Here is a 19,823-nt window from a genome sequence, read left to right as displayed (position 1 = left end):
TTATTAAATAGCAACATCAACAGATACAAAATGTAGCTACAGTCAAAGAAAGTGCACAGTTTTATTCTCATTTTCTCTCTCTTAAAGAGTTATCAGTCATATTGGTTTGTACAATATGAGAGCAGCATGGTTGCTTATCCTCATGCTTCTGCAGTACTAAGGCCCCATGCTGGAATCTTAGCCAGGACACTATCTGCATGGTGTTTGTCCATTCTCTCCATGTTTGCTTGGGCTTCATGTGGGGTTTCCTCCCACATCCTTCTCAAAAAATAGTAGGTTAATTGCCTTCTCCTGAAATTGTCCCTTGACTATGTTACTGACATATGACTATGGTAGGGACATTAGATTGTGAGCACCTTTTGAAGGACCGTTACATGACGTGACATGACTATGGAGTTTGTACGGCACTTTGTGGGCACTATATAAATACACAGAAATAATAATACATTTAATCTCTGTAATAATACAAAGCATTCTGTGACATATAAACCGCATTAGTTTTAGTCTATGGGCCTGATTTGTTAAAGCGCTCCAAGGCTGGAAAGGATACACTTTCATCAGTGAAGCTGGGAGATCCAGCAACCCTGGAAGGATCTGGTCCAGGACTGAAAACATTTGCTAACAAATAGCAAATTACTTTTAGGAAATTGATTCCAGGTTTGCTGGATCACCCAGCTTCACTGATGAAAGTGTATCCTCTCCAGCCTTGAAGAGCTTTAATAAATAAAGTCCTATGTCTCAAATTGTGATAGTTTATAATTTGAAACGTATATTACACACACTTTGGTTGGCACTGATTTTATACTTGAACAAATAAGGCCACTTTTGCTACACAGTCATGTGGCGACCCGGGAAACAAAACAAAATTTGCATATCCATGATCCATAGTTCAAAAAAACAAAGACTTAGAAGATTCAGGAGTCTATTTATAAAGCAGTGAATCTGACATTCACTGAAACATTCCCTGGTGGAGAATCAGTTGCTGCTAATGAAACACATAGGCCTGTGACTGTGATTGTCAGATTCACTAGTTAATAAATAGACCTCCTATATATGTATTTTTGCTTTTGTTATGCATTTAAAATGGTTGACCTGTCTGGTAATTTGAATTCTGTATGAAAACAACAGAAAATACTTTTTGCACATTTTCTTTATAAATTGCTCCAGTTGGCTGAATGATCATACAAATATGCTGCACACAGGTGATTACCAAAAAAACAATTTGGTCAAATAGGAGCTGATGCGGCCTCTTAAAAATTCTAAAGCATCTCCATATGTTTCTGAGTCTGAGTTACAGCCTTTTAAATATTTCCTTGAGTGCTCACTGTACTTTTTTTTTTACTTTGTTATATTGACATATGTTTTCATCAATTACATTACACTTGCAAAAATTTCATAAACTGAAATAATTGCAAAATACTTGACAATTTCTTTGTTTGCTATGATTACAGTTAAAATAAGAATAATTCACTATTACCTAAATAGAGAATTAATTGCCTATTCTATAAATGTTCTATTATATAGGGGCATAGTATTCTTTTCTTTATTCATAGTTACGAGGCATTATTGGTAAACATACTCTCTAGTCCAAGGTTTATCCTGAGTTTACAAAATAATAAAGAATTAAAACAGGATCTGTAAAATCTATGGGCTTATTTGGTACCAGAAGAGCAAAAAGAATATTTCATACCTAAAAGTAACATCTAAGTAAAACATCCACAGTAAATTGAAATGCTAGTGGTTGCAGTAAGTTACTTTACTTCCAAATCTTCATTGTTCCTTGCTCTCCTTAATGTATACATGTGCTAATGTTTTGTATTCACTTTCTCTAATTTTATGACAGCTAACTTGCATACTCTTCTCAAATGTAATAGGGAGAACATAACGACAAAATGCTCCGATTTGTTCCCTTGGATTGTTTTACAAATACATACAGTTTTTGGATTAAACTCTTAGATTAAACAAGTAAAAGAAAAAAACAAACAAATGGATTTTATAGAATAAAAAAGGACATTAAGAGTAATAGCTTTAAAAACACTGGCTCTTACCACATTAGTCTATTAAACAGTACAAACATAGCCCTTTCACTTTCTGGAGACTTATATATATATATATATATATTTTATTTTATTTTTTCGCACATGCTAAAGTGAGATGTATAGTGTTGCTAAATGTCATATTTACTGATTTATGGTTCCAACCTTCTATGTCACTGTTGAGATCTCTAGTGGTCTCAAGAAAGAATTGTCAAAGCATGAAACACAGTTATCTGTCACTCCTGGAAGTGTTGAATACTAAAGACCTGATTTATTAAAGCTGGCTCCAATTGCTTTCATCAGTGAAGCTGGGTGATCCAGCAAACCTGAAATAAATATGTAAATAAATAAATATATATTTTTTTTTTACTACATTGATTTAACACAACAGTAAATATAAATATGGATGGTGTTCTGTAAATGTATGCAGCATTCCTGCATAGCTTAATATGTGGCATAATGTATAACACAGCAGTAACATGACTGCACCGCCAGTAAGCAGAAAATATCCCAGTGCTCTCAGATAGTGGTAGAAAACGGCCTTTTATATCAGCTACAACTGGCTCCTGGTTGATTGTGTATTTTCTCAGTTTAGCTGTGCCCGGATTTGGGGGAACTTGAAAGAAGTGTCCAATTTTTATACTTCTGGATGCAACATCTTCAATTTAAAAATACTAGTAAACAGAACTACAAAACAAAGGTAATGTGGAATTAAATAAACAAAGCATTTTTATATTTTACAGGCATTTGCATTCCAGTTGCTGATACTATCTTGACAGCTCATATACCAGAACTTGAAGGACGCCCAAAGAAGAACAGCCACACGTCAAGTAAAGATATAGGCTGGCAGAATATTGGGAGACATCACACTAAAATGCCCCATATAAAAGGTAAGACTATACACTGATATATAAAAAAAGTCTTGTTCTTACAGAAGACATGTTTGTGTGAGACAGCAGTATAATCAGATTATATTGAAAACATCATAATTGCCTGTGCCAGCAAGAAAAACAGACATGTGATCTAAATTACATCTAAGCTTTTTTTCTGTTTTGGATACAGATGGGAGGGTTTTTCTTCACATCCAGTAATAACTGTCAGGCTTAGTAACCCTTCCCTACTTCTCTACTACAAACAAACAGAAAAGACTTTTTGGCTTTAGATACACTTTAAACAAAATCTTAAGCACTGCAAACATTGGTTTGTTCTAGAACATTGAGGCGCACCAACAGAAACAATAATTGGCAGATATTGTTGGTAATATTTTTTAGTTATAAATGTTAAAAATTTTTCTCTAAAATTTAATGATATAGTAGTTAAACTTTTGTTACTCTGGGTAAAATTATATTAGACCGTTGCAGTGAAGTTCTTCAGCATTGCAAGAGTTGCAATCTACCTTTTGTCTAGGGGGAGTTTAAAATGTTTTACTTGAGTTTAAATGTTTTCCCAATTTCTCATTCCTCTGGCAGCCAGTGTTCATTTTGTTTCTCCAACACTCAGGGTTGTGGTAGGGCTCTCAATGTTCTCACTTACTATGAAGAACTGTTGGTCTGGTATTGTACATGATGATTACAGAGTGCTTGGGACTTTTAGAGCAGCGTAAAGAAAAGAGTATTAACCCCCCTAGCATTCTAATTCTGTCCGTATTTCCACGCAAAAAGCGTTACATTTTTTTGCATTGGAAATTTATTTTACATTGTAGGCCTATATTTCTTAGGCATAACTCACTCAAATATATCCCAATATTTAATAAATTTAATAAATGTATTAATAAACTTTAAATAAAATAAAAAAATAAAATAAAAAATTTGTGAAACATGTAATATACCTGTACAGTAGCATGTATAATATATATTTATATATATATATATATATATATATATACTGATTTATTTGTATTGGACCCAATACAGCTATTTTGTAGTGAACCCAATACAAAATATTTTAATTTCCCGCCGCCCCTCTTGCCCACACCGACCGGGAAACCCCCGAGAACGTTTCTGCAGTTGCTGGCTGAAGATCTAAGAAAGATGACATTTACCGTGGACCTGCAGGGACCAGCAGGACACCGGGGGACGACAATGTAACAAGGTAAGTGTTTTTTTTAATGTTTTTAGAAACCCCGCGCTTTTTGCATGGTAAATCCACCCCGAGTCATACTCGGGAATATCGCTAGGGGGGTTAAGCTAGAACAGTTTTTAAAAGGTCTTCAAGGAACCTCTTCTATGATTATTATATCCACAGCTCACACTATAATAAAATGGTAGTAATTGACAATGTTTCTTACATTGCTTGCCAATGGGAAGAATGTTACCCATACAGATAGCCAAATAGATCATTGGTTTCACTTAAACTGACCTGATAGGCACACATTCCTCATTGCTCAAGGAACCCCTAGCAACCTCTGGAGGAACATTGTGTGGTTTGCATTCTTGCATTTCATATGCATATGTACATTTTGCTTGTCTGAATACGTCTGACCTCTACGTCTACCCTCACTGACCATACTGTGTGCATACATTGACCACATATGGCTGCACAGTTCTTTCTCTTTGTTTACAAAGTCTGTCTCCCACATGCCCATGCTGCAGGAAATCTCAGGCTCTGCAACTAGGTATCTATCTAGAGAAAAGGTATCCATTACCCACTAGGTACATCAGTCCATAAATTCTGGCTGGTTGTTCTGGCAAAGACTGAAAATTACATAGTATTGTAGTAACAGACCTCACCAAACTAATCAAAAGAAGGAGTTACCTTGGAAGACCATTGATATTCCACCTAATACAGCACAGCTGTAAAAAGGACATGCACAAGGTTCCCTATATTTTTTTAATTTTATGATAATTTTTCTCCAGGCAATAGAAAAGCTCTTATAAAACATGCCAGTAGTGTCCTGAGACAAATAGAAGAATCCTCCTCTGAAAAGGTCTTACAGGATCAGAACTTTCCCGTCAACTACACCACTAAAGTTATACAGCAAACAATTATTAGACTGATTAAAATTTGTTAAAATATACTTTTCAGTTACAAACCATTGACAGTATTTGGTAAGCCATGCCTGTTTTGTATGTCATGTGTATGCTAATATTTGTTTGTATTATTAATTTTTAGGACATGAGGGAGATCCTTGCCTACGGTCAACTGACTGCATTGAAGGTTATTGTTGTGCCCGCCATTTTTGGACCAAAATTTGCAAACCAGTATTACGTCAAGGGGAAGTTTGCACGAAGATAAGGAAAAAAGGTTCTCACGGATTGGAGATCTTTCAGCGATGCGACTGTGCTAAGGGTCTATCTTGCAAAGTATGGAAGGACGCCACATATTCTTCAAAATCAAGACTGCACATTTGTCAGAAAATCTAAGCCCTTAGAACCATTAATAAATAGACTGTGTTCTTGAAGGAGGATACTGTTGTTCCAAATATATGAAGGACATTGGTACTGAACACTGAACTGAAAAGGGATGTATATTATGAACTGGATTTAATGGACCTTACCTATGTAAATAAACGAATGGTGGTGTTGAAATTTCATAAAATGGCATTTATTATGGTAACAGCGCATGCCCACTGATTTTACAAAAATATATGAGCATTAAGTATATAGACAATATCTTCATTTGTGTATTCTGTCAAAATGCTTTACATCATCCAAACACAGTATTTTTAGGTTTTCTGTGCACTGGCATGGATTATTTTACATGAAAAGTAGAACAGATTTTGTCCAGAGAATAACACTATAGTGTTTTTACATGATGATCAATCATGCCAGACTACAGTTACCATATATCCTGTTCTTTGTCAGGGAAGTCTTTTCAGAACACAGAATTCTGGGTCAGCCAATTACTGCCATACGTTCCTAAAAGCTCAAATATGAATAGCAGATCTATGCAAGTCGGATATCGCTGACACTGGGCTGACCAGATCTTTATTATTAAATTATACCAATTAAGAAAAAGCACGACTGCTCAACAGAGTTTACTGTAGCATTTAAATTGTTAGCGTACATGTGTCTGCTGTACAGTCCAAAACAATACAGATCATTTTTGTTTTACAAAAAAATATAGTGAACAAATGATACAATAAAAGAGAGCAAGTGACATTGTATGATTTCTAACCAAGAAAGGATTTCGTCATTGTATGATGCCTACTACCGTAAAATAGAAACTATACACAGAAATATATAATAAAGGTGGCTGCTTGGTTTTTCTCATAAGCATTATTTGCTTTTCTTGTTTTTACAATTATTTATGCTGTTCAGTATAGACACCCATGCTCAGGATCTGATCTGGTTTTTATTAAAAAAATAAATAAAATAGTCATGCTTGTTTTGTATTGCATGTTACTGTGTCTTGAATATTAAAAAAATATGTGGAAAAAGTCAAAGTGGTGCTAACCACATTAGGAAGAGCCTGTTAACATTTAGATTGTTTGGGATGTAAAAAAAAAGTTTGGGGTTGTTTTAGCAAATTATTATTGGCAATGTTTATTGTGGATACTGTTACTTTTACTAAAAAATAAAAGAAAAATCCCAGTGCCAGAAAACTCAAACTTCAAATGCGTAGACACCTACAGGTAACAGTTTTAATCCTAAACTTATAAACTTCACAAGTATTTTTAAATTCTCACTCTTGATAAGTAATGTTTTTCTGACACAAAAAGAAATAAATTGGCAGCAATGAACACAACTGCTTAACAGTTGAGAATCACATAGGTACTGCACCCCCTATTTTTTATTAGGGAATCATAGCTCACACCCTAATGTTCGACATCATAATGACCTGTCTGGGTACATATTCATCTTTGCCCCCAATCTCTGCTTCAGTTAAGCTCTCATTTCCATATACTGCTCTGCTGATGACCAACAAACCTGAAACAGCTGTGTGCAGTTTAAAATAAATGACTGTATAGTATTACACATATCTGTACTGTAATCCAATAAAGGTGTAGTAGCCTTAAAGGAAGAGTTTGTATTGATAAATCAGAAATGAAATAAGTATAAATAAGTATAAAATAAGTACATACATTATGTTTTAGGAAGACCCTGCTGTGTTTCACAAAGGGTTAGGTTGCTTAAAGCCCACCTCATCATAATCCGCCTGAATATACTTTTACTATGATGTTTTTAAACAGCAAATGAAAGTCAATCATACAATTTTGTAACATATATGTTCAAATGCATATTTGATGCATTTCTGATGAGAGCTGCAATCCTAAAAGCTCAGTGTTATTTAAACTGGTGACAGAATTGCAAGTTCCAAAGCCATATAAGTCACACCATACTAAACTTTTTCAGGTGTAGTTATATAATGTGCTATATTTTCAATGAATTACAAGTTAAATTTGATAAACACATTAGGTAAGATTTATTAAAGCTCTGCAAGACTGCAGAAAATACGTTTTCATCAGTGAACCTGGGTGATCCAGTCATTAACCTCCTGGGCGGTTCATTTCTGTCTGGTTTTATATGTCTAAAAGCGGTGCATTGTTTTTCACGAAAATTTATTTTACAGTGTATTATAATATTATCATTTTTTTTTCAAAACAAATATTATATTCATACTAATATATAAAATACATTTTTGTGAAAAACAATGTGTTTCTTCTACACATATAAATCCACTGTACTGCATTCAATACAGGTATTTTGTATTGAATGCAATACAAATAGAATTGAATTTCCCTCCGCCCTGAACTGAACGTCCACATGCACTGACATCACCGGGTGCACATGACTCATCGGGTGCAGAGACCGCCGGCCGGAGGAAGGAAAAAGATGCAAAGGACAATGGAGGATGCCGGCAGATCAGGTAAGCACTTTTTTTACCATTGTTTCTTATAGGTTTATCTACCCCGAGTGTGACTTGGGGTTACCACTTCCAGCATCTTTTTTCTACCCTGAGTCAAACTCGGGGTTACCGCTGGAGAGGTTAAAGTCCTTTGCTATTTGTCAGCAAATGTTTTCAATCCTGACCCAGATCTATTCCAAGTTTGCTGGATCACCCAGGTTCAATGATTCCTCCCTTGGGGAGCTTTAATTAGCCAGGCCCATTGACTGTAAAAATAATTTTAATTGAAACATCGGTGTTTGATCAATATCAATTGGGATTTGGAATGCCAGTTCCTTGCCTGATCAGTTGGTACAATATAATTCTGTGGTGCTCCTAATGGCTGTTGTCTTTGTTGGGATGCTCCTAGCTGAATTGCATTAGTCTGTTGGAGAGGAGGAGCAGTTTACATTTCTTATTTAGGCTAATCAATGGGTGTATGGAGGTGAATATTGATTGTTTAACTGTTCATACACTTTTTAAGGTCTAAAGAAGTATTAGGTATCTGGTGAATTTTGCTTAATCATATGTAAAACCCTAGGCTAGTGCAATTCACAAAAGGTATTCTACATTATATTCTATATTCAGAGGCCTACCTGCTAGTTATAATGGACATGGCTATGGATATGTGATAATTCATACGTAATAAAAAATCTAATAAAACTTTTTTTTTTAGAACTCTAGCTTTATGCATGATGGAATGAATAATAAAGTTATTTTTTTTGGTTTCCTCACAATACTTTTTTCATATCATAAGCCATATGCTTCCTAAAAAAATCTTTGGTAAAATCTTTCAAATCCCACAAGGGTTATCAAGAAGAGCATCGGGAGGAGGCATCAGATTCGATAAGCCTGATATACAGATTATGAGAAGTGAAACTAATACATTTAAAGTTGAGTTGGTAGATATACGTTGAAGTGGCTATGCCTAGATGAAACTTGACAGATACAATTTCTACGGGACCCCATAAGCCTTTTAGAGAGTCAAAACAGTCATTCCAGGAAATCACCAACTGAACATTTAGATCTTCCTTTTGTTCACTGGTCTAAGGAGGATACTATGAGACAAATGGTTCTTAAAGAAAATTGAAGGTGGCATAAAAAGTTACTTGAGCTGTGATCTACATTAACTATGCAAGCATAGGTTTGGGGATGCTAGGAAGCAATTTGGCCCCAAAATGTATCCTCCCTAAGAGAATGTATGTTTGGATATATTTTTAAAACAATAAAAGTTTCAGAGACACAATAGAAAGAGATGTGGCCATCTGTTGGACTTGTTGAATTGATCCAGAATATAATGTGCTATCAATTGTAGGAAATAGCTTAATTCTACATCTCTGGAGGTTCTAAAGGGAGGATAGGATTTGATGCCACCCAAGAGGTTAACAGTTATCAGTTGTCCAAAGCTAAAGTCACTTCTAGCAGCTTTGGAAAGCTGATGTATTTTTTCCCCTCAAGATACTGAGTACAAAACTATCTAGCCTATGAATCCCTAGAGGACCCTACTACCACCCGTACTAGGACAAAGGCTAATCTGCTGCTATCCCACCAACCTAACCCATCCTACTCCATTGATCCCCTCTTCTCCCATTGTTTCTGTCCCCCTGTTTTGCTACCCCTTATTCATATCTTATAAATACATTTGACCTTGTTGTGTTTTTTATTATTACATTGGAGAACATTATATCTCTTTTTGCAAGGTTTATGAGGAATAAATGTTTTTCATTTTGTTAATGAGCTATTAGTTCCCTGTTTGTTATGCTTATAGGTCTAAAAACTGTTAAAAAAGTGAATGTATCCTATCCCTAAAGGGGAATTTATTGTAATCACTAGATCTGGAAGATCTTGTCTAAGAGGAAATGGGTGGAGACAATGATATAGAATATAAGGTATATGTGATTTTACCATGTTTGTTTCCTGAAAATATCTTAAGGAAAAGGACTGCATGGAATCAAAGTTCAGGTAATCATGCTTGAATATGCAAAAACATTCATTAAAAGATACCTAGAGTTCTGGTACTTAAAAAGTACCTCTGAAATAAACTTATCTTGACAATAAAACTCTGATTTCTATAAAATCGAAGAGAACTAGAATTCTTAACTTTACTTAAATTTACTTGCTTCGGTTAACTGGAGTAATACAAATTTAAACTCACGATTAAGTAAGAAAATCTGTTCTGTGCCAGTTTTCAGCATAAAAAGTTGTTTTGTTTTTTTTTACCAATGATTTCTGTATAAAACGTGAAATTACACAAAACATTTACATGGTTGCACAGCAGCCATCTCTGTCTATCTCATACGAGTAAGACAGTAATTTATTTGTTGTTGAAAGCTGATTACACAATGACTTTAACCACCTCCAACCTTGTCCATTTGTAGACAGTCTATAGAAACTACTACTGATTCATTTATCTTTTTATTCATTTGGAGAGGCTACCATCCACTGGGGGAAGCTTTATTATTTATAACCTATTTTACATTTTGGACCCTTAATGACAAAGCAGAAGCTGCCAACTGGACCCAGGATGAGGTAGTTTTGTTCTGGGAACTTTATTTCACTGGGATCGAAGCCAAGACCACCATATTCACTTTTCTTAGAACTTCCTAACATCACCTCATCAGAATGATTTTCAATCCCTTAGGTTATGACTGGCTTCAAACCAGGGTGCTTCAGGTTAAAGGTTTCTATATTTACAATGTATCTGACATTACACTGTGTTTTTCACTCATAGGATGATAGCTTATTTTGAATATACTACCTGAAGACAGCTAAGATGTATTAGTCAACGTATTTGACTGTTGTCTTAGCAATGGTATTTTTTATATCATGAAGTAGCTGAATTTCATGAAATTGAATAGCAAATCGATATACATTTATTTGTTGGAAATAATTTTTTTAGGGTTAATATTGCAGAATAAGAATGAATTGAATGATTTAGGTAAATTTATTTATCTGTAGAATTATACATTTTGCAATCAGGAAACTTCACCGAAGAGGAAAGTCACAGTATTTGTGTTTTTTTCTTATGAGGTTATACTGTGACTTTTTAACTTTTTATTTTTTAACTGTTTTGTTGGTGAAAAAAGTGTAAAACAGACATTTGTAACTAAGTTTTTAGGATTTCCTTTATTTTAATATATTTTTACAATTAGATTTTACATTTTCATTAGCAATACATAATTAGGAAATGTAGAAGAAAAACATAGATTTTATATTAAATATAAAGCATACCTTAATATTAGGATCATTACATTAATTTTTCCATTGTTGTTGTCTATTTTTATTCTCCTATTACAGAATGTCCCTGTAAAAAATTGTTGCAGTAACGGGGGCCCAAAAATATATACACATTTTAACAAGAAACATATCTGTATAAAAGCATTGGTACTAATTTAATAGATATCAAAGAATAGCTCTAATTCTCTAACACATTAGGTGCTCAAAGTGGCCACCATTAGCATCCAGACACTTAAGCATAGATAACCATTACTGAAATAAATGTACATTCTTTGGGCCTCTCTGTATATATATAGATTTCTTCCTAGTAAACTGATTGGTTTGCTGTACCATAAATAAATTAGTCTCTTAATCAAAGATATATACAAATAAGTATAAAGAAAGAAGATTTAGCTGAATTGACTGTAAAATGATCCGTTTTACTCCACAAAAACATTTGCAGATGTTATTTTATGAACAGTGTCAGCCACCCGTCACATTGTGGCATGTTTTTTTATGAGGGAGTTTCATTTGCTCCGAAACATGTCCTGAGAAGACGAACATATGAGGTGTAAATCCTATAAATTCAGCAGAATCAGGAGGCGAAAAGTGACTATACAACGTAGTACTCTGACAGGATAAATATCTATCCATATAATATAAATGAAACAAATGTTAACCAACAGCAGCCAGATGCTTTTCACATGCATAGCAGGTGAAAGTGTGACATTCGGTTCAGCCAGCAGACTATCAACAGAAAGTACTTTTGCTTTGAAATTTCCCATGCAAATTACAGTGGTGACACCATTCCGTGGCGAGGGAATGCTGGAGATTTACCAGATTACATTACCTTCTGCTATGAATTATTGCATTCATTGGATGTAACCTTAAGACTAAAGCACTAGGGTGTTTCAGACTGTAACACCTGGGTGACTTGGAAGCTATTTTATAAATCACACTTTTCACAATAAAGACTTTTTTGGGCCTAGTGTACACTATTATTTATTAATTATTCAACATTTAAGAATTTAGTAAATAATACTCAGTGCAAAAATGTGCAAAAAAACAAAAACAAAAAATAAATAAAAAAATAAAATAGTTGCAGGAAACAAACCCAGATGCATGAGGTTAATAATAGTTTAGTAAAAAGTTACAATCTCTGGTTTTCTTTATTTTTTTTAATCTAGAGCAAGCATTCAGATTAAGATGAAGTCAAAAGTCTTTACCTACATTTTCATTTACGCAACTCTACATGCCCAGTTCCCATTCATACCTTGTGACTGGAGAGAGAAAAGACACAGACAACAACCAGACCCTGTATAAAATTGACCTTGATACACCCCATCCCAAATCTTTATCTGCGTATCAAGGATGTCAGGACTAGTGTTGTTGTTCAAATTCCAGTTGTCCCTATATTCGACCCGAATATGACTGTTAGAATTCGGATAGATTCGACCCGGAAAACAGGGAATTCGACTTTGCAAATTCGTTTGTAAAAAAATGTGTTAAAAAAAAAGAGGGTTTATTGTTACAGTAATTTATTGAATGTGTGTTATTTGTGTAACTAACTTTTATATTTTTACAGGTTATCCAACAGTGACAGGATGATTCCCATGGCTGCACAGCAGTTGTACACAGTCCCTAAAAATAACCCAAATTTTCCCCACATTGACTTTATTGGTGTTCGAATTTGAAGTTCGATCACGCGAACAATATCCCCTTATTCGATCAAATAGCTGTCAAACCGAATAGTGATATATTCGACCAACACTAGTAAGGAACATGCAAGTTGCTGCAGGGGCCCCTGCTGGCTGAGGGGCCCTGGTGCAGCTGCACAATCCACCCCTGGTCTACATACAAGTAATAAAAGATCAAATCTAGGTGTTCACATTGCTTGACAAAAATTAATTTAATGATGTACTTACTAATGATTGCACAGCTGCAATAATGTATGCAATTTATAACTGAAGGGATTTCAGCTTTAAATGTATAATAACAATTTACTCACTTTGGCTCCTTATCATGTCCATTACACCTTACATATTATTCTTCTCAGTCATTCTGCTGGACAGAGTCAAACTTAATGTGTTAGTAACTTTGGATGCTATGCTCAGTTTAATGTTTTACACAGAAATGTTGCCTGTCCAAGATCAACATGTACACATATATAATATTGTTTCAAAATAAATTCCATCATCGCTATGAGAAACATTGTCTTTATTCCACTGAGATATTTACGTCCTTGTGAAATTGCATCTTAAACCAGCTAGTTTGTCCACTAATATCTAGTCCAAAATGAAAGATTAGAACGGTTATAAACACAAGTAAGTCCTCCAAATATTTTGTATGTTTGGCATGAATACGTCAGCCTAATCTCTGTTTCATAAATGCATTGAAGCACAGAATCTGAAACAAACCATACCAAAGTTTGGCAAAAAATGTGTAAATGATACTATGGATATTTTGTGGTTGAAATGTTCTATTTATATATTGTACACAATAAAAATGATATTGTACATTAGATGATGTCAGTTTTTTTAAGTTACTATATCATATATCATAAACTCTTTATACAAAACTGATATTTGAACTATTACAAAAAAAGTAGTTTTTAGCTTCTACGGCAAAATGTTCAATTTACATCCACAATTCACTTACACTTAGATCAGATTGTCCTAGAGTTGTAAACTCTTTGTCACCGTAAGGACCCCTGACTGCAGATAAAGTAGCCTCAGGTTTGTTTCTAGACATTTATACTTTTATTAATATTATTATTTAACAGTAATTATTTAGCACCAACATATTAAGCAGAGGTGTATATTAAATACTTATTGATTGTGGTTGATAATCTCTATATGTAATTTATTTAGTAGTATCAAATTAGGGATAAGAATGACACTGTAGATTGGTGGCGGCCTATTCATTTTTGAATGAATGTAATGTTCATTGATTAACTGTTGTTGTATTATTTACCGTATTTTTCGGACCATAAGACGCACTTTTTTCCCCCAGAAGTGGGGGGAAAAAGTTCCTGCGTCTTATGGTCCAAATGTATCAAAATGTATCCTTCCCAGCTGCTGTCCCGTCCCCCCTGTATAGCCCCCCTCTGCCTTTTCTCCTGTCTCCTGTTCAGCGCCGGCCGGAGTGACTGTGTCTCCTGTATCTTGCTCCCGGCGTCCTCCCACTCTCAGCATGATTGGCTGACAAAGTCATGCTGGGAGCATTCTCCCAACATGACTTTGTCAGCCAATCATGCTGAGAGTGTTCCCTGAATCACTCACAGCACACATAGTAAAATCACACATACGGTACACAACACAAACACAATGTAAACAAATGTTATATTGCAATCCGATTGTCATACATTGTATGACAATCGGATTACAACTGAAAGGAAATACTCACCCAGTGTCCGCAGCTCCTATTCCTGGCATCTGTAGTGAGATGTATAGTACAATGCAGAAATCCTACATTGTACTATGCATCTCTCCGGAGATACGAGCAGCGTCCAGCGTGTGCCTGTGTCTGTGTGAGGCAGGGAAATCCCCCCCTCACATCACTCGGAGGATGAGTCATCTTCCAGTGATGTGATTGGTGATGTATGGGGGTGTGTCAGGGAGGGAAATTTAAAAGCAGATTACAATGTAATCTGCTTTTAAATGGTTTTTACAGTACAAAAACACCACACAACATGAAATAAAAATAAAAGTACATTTTTTTTTTACATGATTGTGTGTTTCAAACATTTTTTATATTCATGATATCTACTAGACCCTTGTTCGGACATATTTCTGTAACTTACAGGTCTAAAATGTAAAAAAAAAAAAATTTCATGAAAAACAGTGTAATGCTTTTGGTACAGAAATCTAGACATCAGTGTAATGCCCAGGAGGTTAATGTCTTTTGTTATAAAAGCAGAATTAAAGGGGCATTAACCCCTGTTTGTTTACCTGTCGTTTATAGGTAGGTAAGCAGAGAGGGGGTTTGGGCAATGAAAGCGCCCTAATACTTACAGATTCCATGATCCAAAGGGGTCCTGGTCCAGTGCCTCGTTATTGTGTTTTACAGTAATTTTGTCTTTTGCTGACTTTGTTAATAATGGTTCTAAATGCTGCTGTTTACTTTACAGGGTTTATTACATGTGTTTATGACTGTGATGTTGGTTTTTAATGCACATAAAATATTTTAGGACACTATTTGTTTCAGAATCTTTTTTTCTTCATTTCCCTTCTCTAAAAAACTGGTGCGTCTTATGGTCCAGTGCGTCTTATGGTCCGAAAAATACGGTAGTTGACTATAGATATTTGCATATTGTATTTAGAAGTTATTGAGGAACCAATATAAATCATACATGAGTTATCTAAAAAAATATGCTTGAGGATAATGATATGAATTTAGATAATAATGTATATTTTAAGATTTTTTAACAAAAAAATAATCAAATATTGTTCTTTCTTACTGTCAGGTACCTCTAAATGAGATCACTGATATGCCCCTTTTACATTAGTAATTGAATATATTGTACTTAAAAAAACATGCCTAAAATACTGATGTTTCCATGAAAATTTCTGCTGGATCTGTTTTTGATGCTCTCAACTAAAAGGAACATTTAGTCCAGATTTTTGATATGCTGATGGAAAACATTACCCAGAGTATATTTGGATTTCCAAAAGAAAGACTTAGAATCATGAATAATAGGCATGTTCATCCTGCTGTTCCCTTGATTTATATTTAGTTAGTCTGGAGATAATGATAATGATAATTTTAAACTTTTTGATATGAAGTGGATTTAAAAAACAGAGCTTCTTCTTCACATGATTGGATGTTTGACCTACTGTATATTACTTTACAATTTTGAAAATAATGTCATCAGTTATGAAAGTAAAACTTACCAATTATGTTAACTTTTTGAGAATGTAGAGAAGAACTAAACCCAAGATGTTTTGGTGCCTGTCCCAGGAATAGTGGCGATTAAATCAAAAAAAAAGAAAACAGAAAACCTAATAAAAAAACAATGCAGAGAACCCTTTCCCATTCTGTACTTAACCAAAAAAAGAAAGCTTTGCCGGAGTTATACTTTATACCCAAATGCAGCATTTTTGCCCCGACACCTCCAGCACTATTTTGATCAGTCCCTTTATACATATTCCGTAGTTTTCTAGCAGATCACATTAGTGATGTACTACAGTCCTAGATGATACGGAGACTATGAATTGTCAAAACACTTTACACACCAAGGATTTGAGACATGGGATAAGAAACTAATGTGTACCAACCACAGTACAGTCAGCATTTTCAATTAAATACCCTATTCTGTCATGAAAAAGGTACAAGAGACAAATGGATAATTAGAGTGGGGAACATGTGCATGGCTCACTGCAGAAAGAAGGGAATAGGTTGTACCTGGAATTTTCAATACCATGTATGTTGGAGGTAAAGGCCCTCATACTAGAGAACTTCATATTAAAAACTTATTGAATGGAAATGTGGAGTAGCTGCTTACATAAATATAAATTACATAAAATAAATCATATTCCAGGATTTTTTTTCTGGGAATGTTAAGAAAAAAAAATACAAATGCCTGCATTCTTGTAGTTGAAGACCTAGATTTCTGTTTGGTCCCCACCCTATATTTTGAAATCTAATGTTTCCTTTTAAAAAAGGATCAAGTTGAAAGAGGAAATGAAGGGGGGATTGAATGCTTGCAGGTGCAACATCGAACACATGGGTTGGTTTTGGAAAAGCAGTTGTTTTTTATTTAAAACCTAAACGGTAAAATTCAGTTTGCTTTTGTTTTTCTGAGCTTCTGCTTTTTTTTTGGTGGTGGAGGGGTGGCTGGTAAACAAACCCGTATGTGTATGTGTGACACTGAGTGGATTTATACTGAAATGACTTCTCATAAATTCATATTTTATTAGGAATAGTTAACATTTGATCCAGAAGCCCTATAATACATGGGAACATAACTTTAAACCTTGGATAGCTTCTTAGAATAGAGACCCTGCCAAAAAATGCAGTTTGTGACTTATGAAATACAGTGCATTATACTTATCTTAAGACACCTTTGAATATATTGAAGTCAACAGAGCACACACACTTTTTACTTTAGGTACTTAAAATATTTCATTACATGACTGTTTAAATATATTAAAGCCTTTGTGGAAATACCTGCACAAATCTTGTTTAAAGAAGGGATAAAATATTACTCTATAGATAAAATGAATGCATAAAAGAAAAGAGTTCACATAACTTGTTTTGAAACAGGTGTAGGAAAGTTATGTATTGCAATAAATTTTAAATTAGTACATTCCCGACAGCATTCCTGCGAAATGAAAATACAGTTCCAGCCAATAGTATACGATATCAAGATATATTTACAGTGGAATGCCTCACACCTCATGAAGTATGAAAAAGTATAAAAGACAACTATTATCTATTTATTAACAATATAACGAAATTTTTGTCACTCTTCTCCATCAAATGACCTGAAGGTCTGAACAACTACCTGTAACATTTTTTGATGCATATGTATTAAATATACCATATACCATATTCTATCTGCAACTAATTGTATTTAAATAGCTGTAAATATAACTAAGATCAATTTTTAATAAACTTTTTTTTTTTTTTCCTTTATTTTTCCAATAAAATTTTTTTTATTTAAGATAAAGTATGTGATTTTTATTAAATAAATAATGTTGCTGATGTGCTATCTTGATTTATCTCTGAACTACTGTGGTGGGGGTAACTCACAATTTATCCAAGATCTAGTCATTTTCTAAGTTGTCAAAGAACAAAATTTCATCTTAATTTGGGCAGTTATGAAATTACCGGTATGGTACTTGGTTGCTAATTCTTTGGGATCATGGTCACTAGGAGCCAAAAAGCTTTTTTTTTGGATTACACTTGAGCAAATGTGCTTAACTGTCAGATCTAGACTGCATAGGTTCTACTTGATTGAATGATCTGTAATGCTAAACTTAATTGGATAGGCATTTAAGTTATAGAATAGATGGGCTTGCATAACAGATATTTAGTGTAAACATGTTAAGAGAGAACTAAGGAGAAACCCCTGATGACCCAATCTAAAATACTAGTCATTAGATACATACTTGTACAAGGTCACTGACTACAATTACCAAGCCAAATGGTCAGCAAGACTGCCATGCAACAGCTATTTTCGTAGGATTAAGTCAGAAATAACAACCACTATACATTAAGCTCTATATACACTAAGCTTTTCTGTTCAACAACTCTGCAACTACCCATGGCTAACACAGTAATAATAGGCTTGCCCTGTTAGCTACAGGGACTGAATGAACTCATGCACAGGCGTCATCCCAACCCAACCAAGCAAGATTGAAGATTGAAGATTGAAAACAGGATGAGAAGAAGAAAGAAGATGGTGGCTTCCTTGAAGGAACAGTAAAGTGAGTGCAATAAAAAAAAAAATACTATTAGACACGTAACATTATCCTATTTCAGAATGGACATTGCCTGCCCTTCTGCAATAAAGGACCTACATTCACAATTTTTTTTGGATTTTTGGGTTTAGTTCTACTTTAAAACCATGGTTTTTGGGGAGATTTCTACTTATCTTATGAGAAATTATTTGTATTTTGGATACATCCTTAGATATCTCCAAATCTACAAATGGCATATAACTTGGATATTTTTCAGTGGATGGTTGCGTCATGTTTCACTAAATTGTGAATATGGAAGCATGCTGATGTCCACTAGTACTCTTGCCTTTGTGCAACTTTGGCTTCACCTTACATATAGACCTCTTGTAGCTTTTGGTAATGAGGAAATACTACTATTGGTGAAAGATGTGATATGTTTAGCTGAGGAATGGGGGTGGGGTGGTCTGTTGGATAATAGTCCCTGTGGCTAAGAACAAGTGGCTAAAAAAACCGTGTGCTGTATAATCTAAAGGAGAGTTTGTGGCACAGCATGTTGAAGAACAGCCTACTACATCCTTACAAAGTTTATTGCAAGTTAGAAGAGAATTGAATCTCCATTACAGCAATCTAACCCATTGTTTCAAATTTGAAACAGGATCGAACGATTTGCACAAGATGATAAAAATGGCAAGCATGTAGCTATTCTAGTGGCTGATGCTAAATCTCAAGTCATAATTCTGTGTGTCAAATCAAATTTCTTGTTGCTTTTTATCGATCGGTATATAGCCCTATGCAGCCTCTAAAGCACAGGGGGGAGCAACGGAACATTTAGACCAACCTATCTCAAATTTTTTACAAAAAGGGAATCCTTTCAGGTCCTCAAGGAAACCCTCCCCTATAATCACTGTATTATTACTGCAGCTCACAGTACATTATTGGGATGGCCAGTGGGAAGAATGCCTCCTATATTGTTAACCATTAGTAAGAATTTCACCCTTTAATAGAGCCAGAAAGACCATTGGTGTCACCTAAACTTACTTAAGAGGTACACATTTCTTGTTGCTAAAGGAATCCCAAGCAACCTTTGGAGGAACCCTAGGGTTCAACAATACCCTGGCTGAGATTTGAACAGTTAGTGGGGAACAAAGAATCACCTAGGGAGAACTATAAAGTTTGCTTTTTGTGGCCTAACATTAGGGGAATGGGCTATGGTTGCTGACCAAATCTGCTGCCATATCTGTTGCAGTCCTACACAAGCTCGTTCCCTGGCTCGTACCCCAGATCTGAACTCCATAACTCCATTGTTGGTAGTAAGGTGGAGAGTCACAAAATTTAGAGACCA

The 19,823-nt window shown here is 34.7% G+C and overlaps 1 protein-coding gene across 1 annotated transcript in view; it reads left to right on the top strand.

Moving 5' to 3' along the window:
• DKK2 (dickkopf WNT signaling pathway inhibitor 2) overlaps window positions 1–6,369 on the top strand; it is a 41,829-nt gene extending 35,460 nt beyond the window's left edge. The window contains exons 3-4 of the mRNA XM_072405680.1: window positions 2,780–2,926; window positions 5,148–6,369. Coding sequence (XP_072261781.1) covers window positions 2,780–2,926; window positions 5,148–5,398 — 398 coding nt within the window. The 3' untranslated portion in view covers window positions 5,399–6,369. The remainder of the gene's footprint in view (window positions 1–2,779; window positions 2,927–5,147) is intronic.
• The last annotated feature ends 13,454 nt before the right edge of the window (window positions 6,370–19,823 follow it).

Source organism: Pyxicephalus adspersus, chromosome 3 (genome assembly GCF_032062135.1).
Source record: "Pyxicephalus adspersus chromosome 3, UCB_Pads_2.0, whole genome shotgun sequence".
NCBI classification, from domain to species: Eukaryota; Metazoa; Chordata; class Amphibia; order Anura; family Pyxicephalidae; genus Pyxicephalus; species Pyxicephalus adspersus.
Note: the sequence above shows the minus strand (reverse complement) of the source record. Positions and strands in the feature narration are given on the sequence as shown.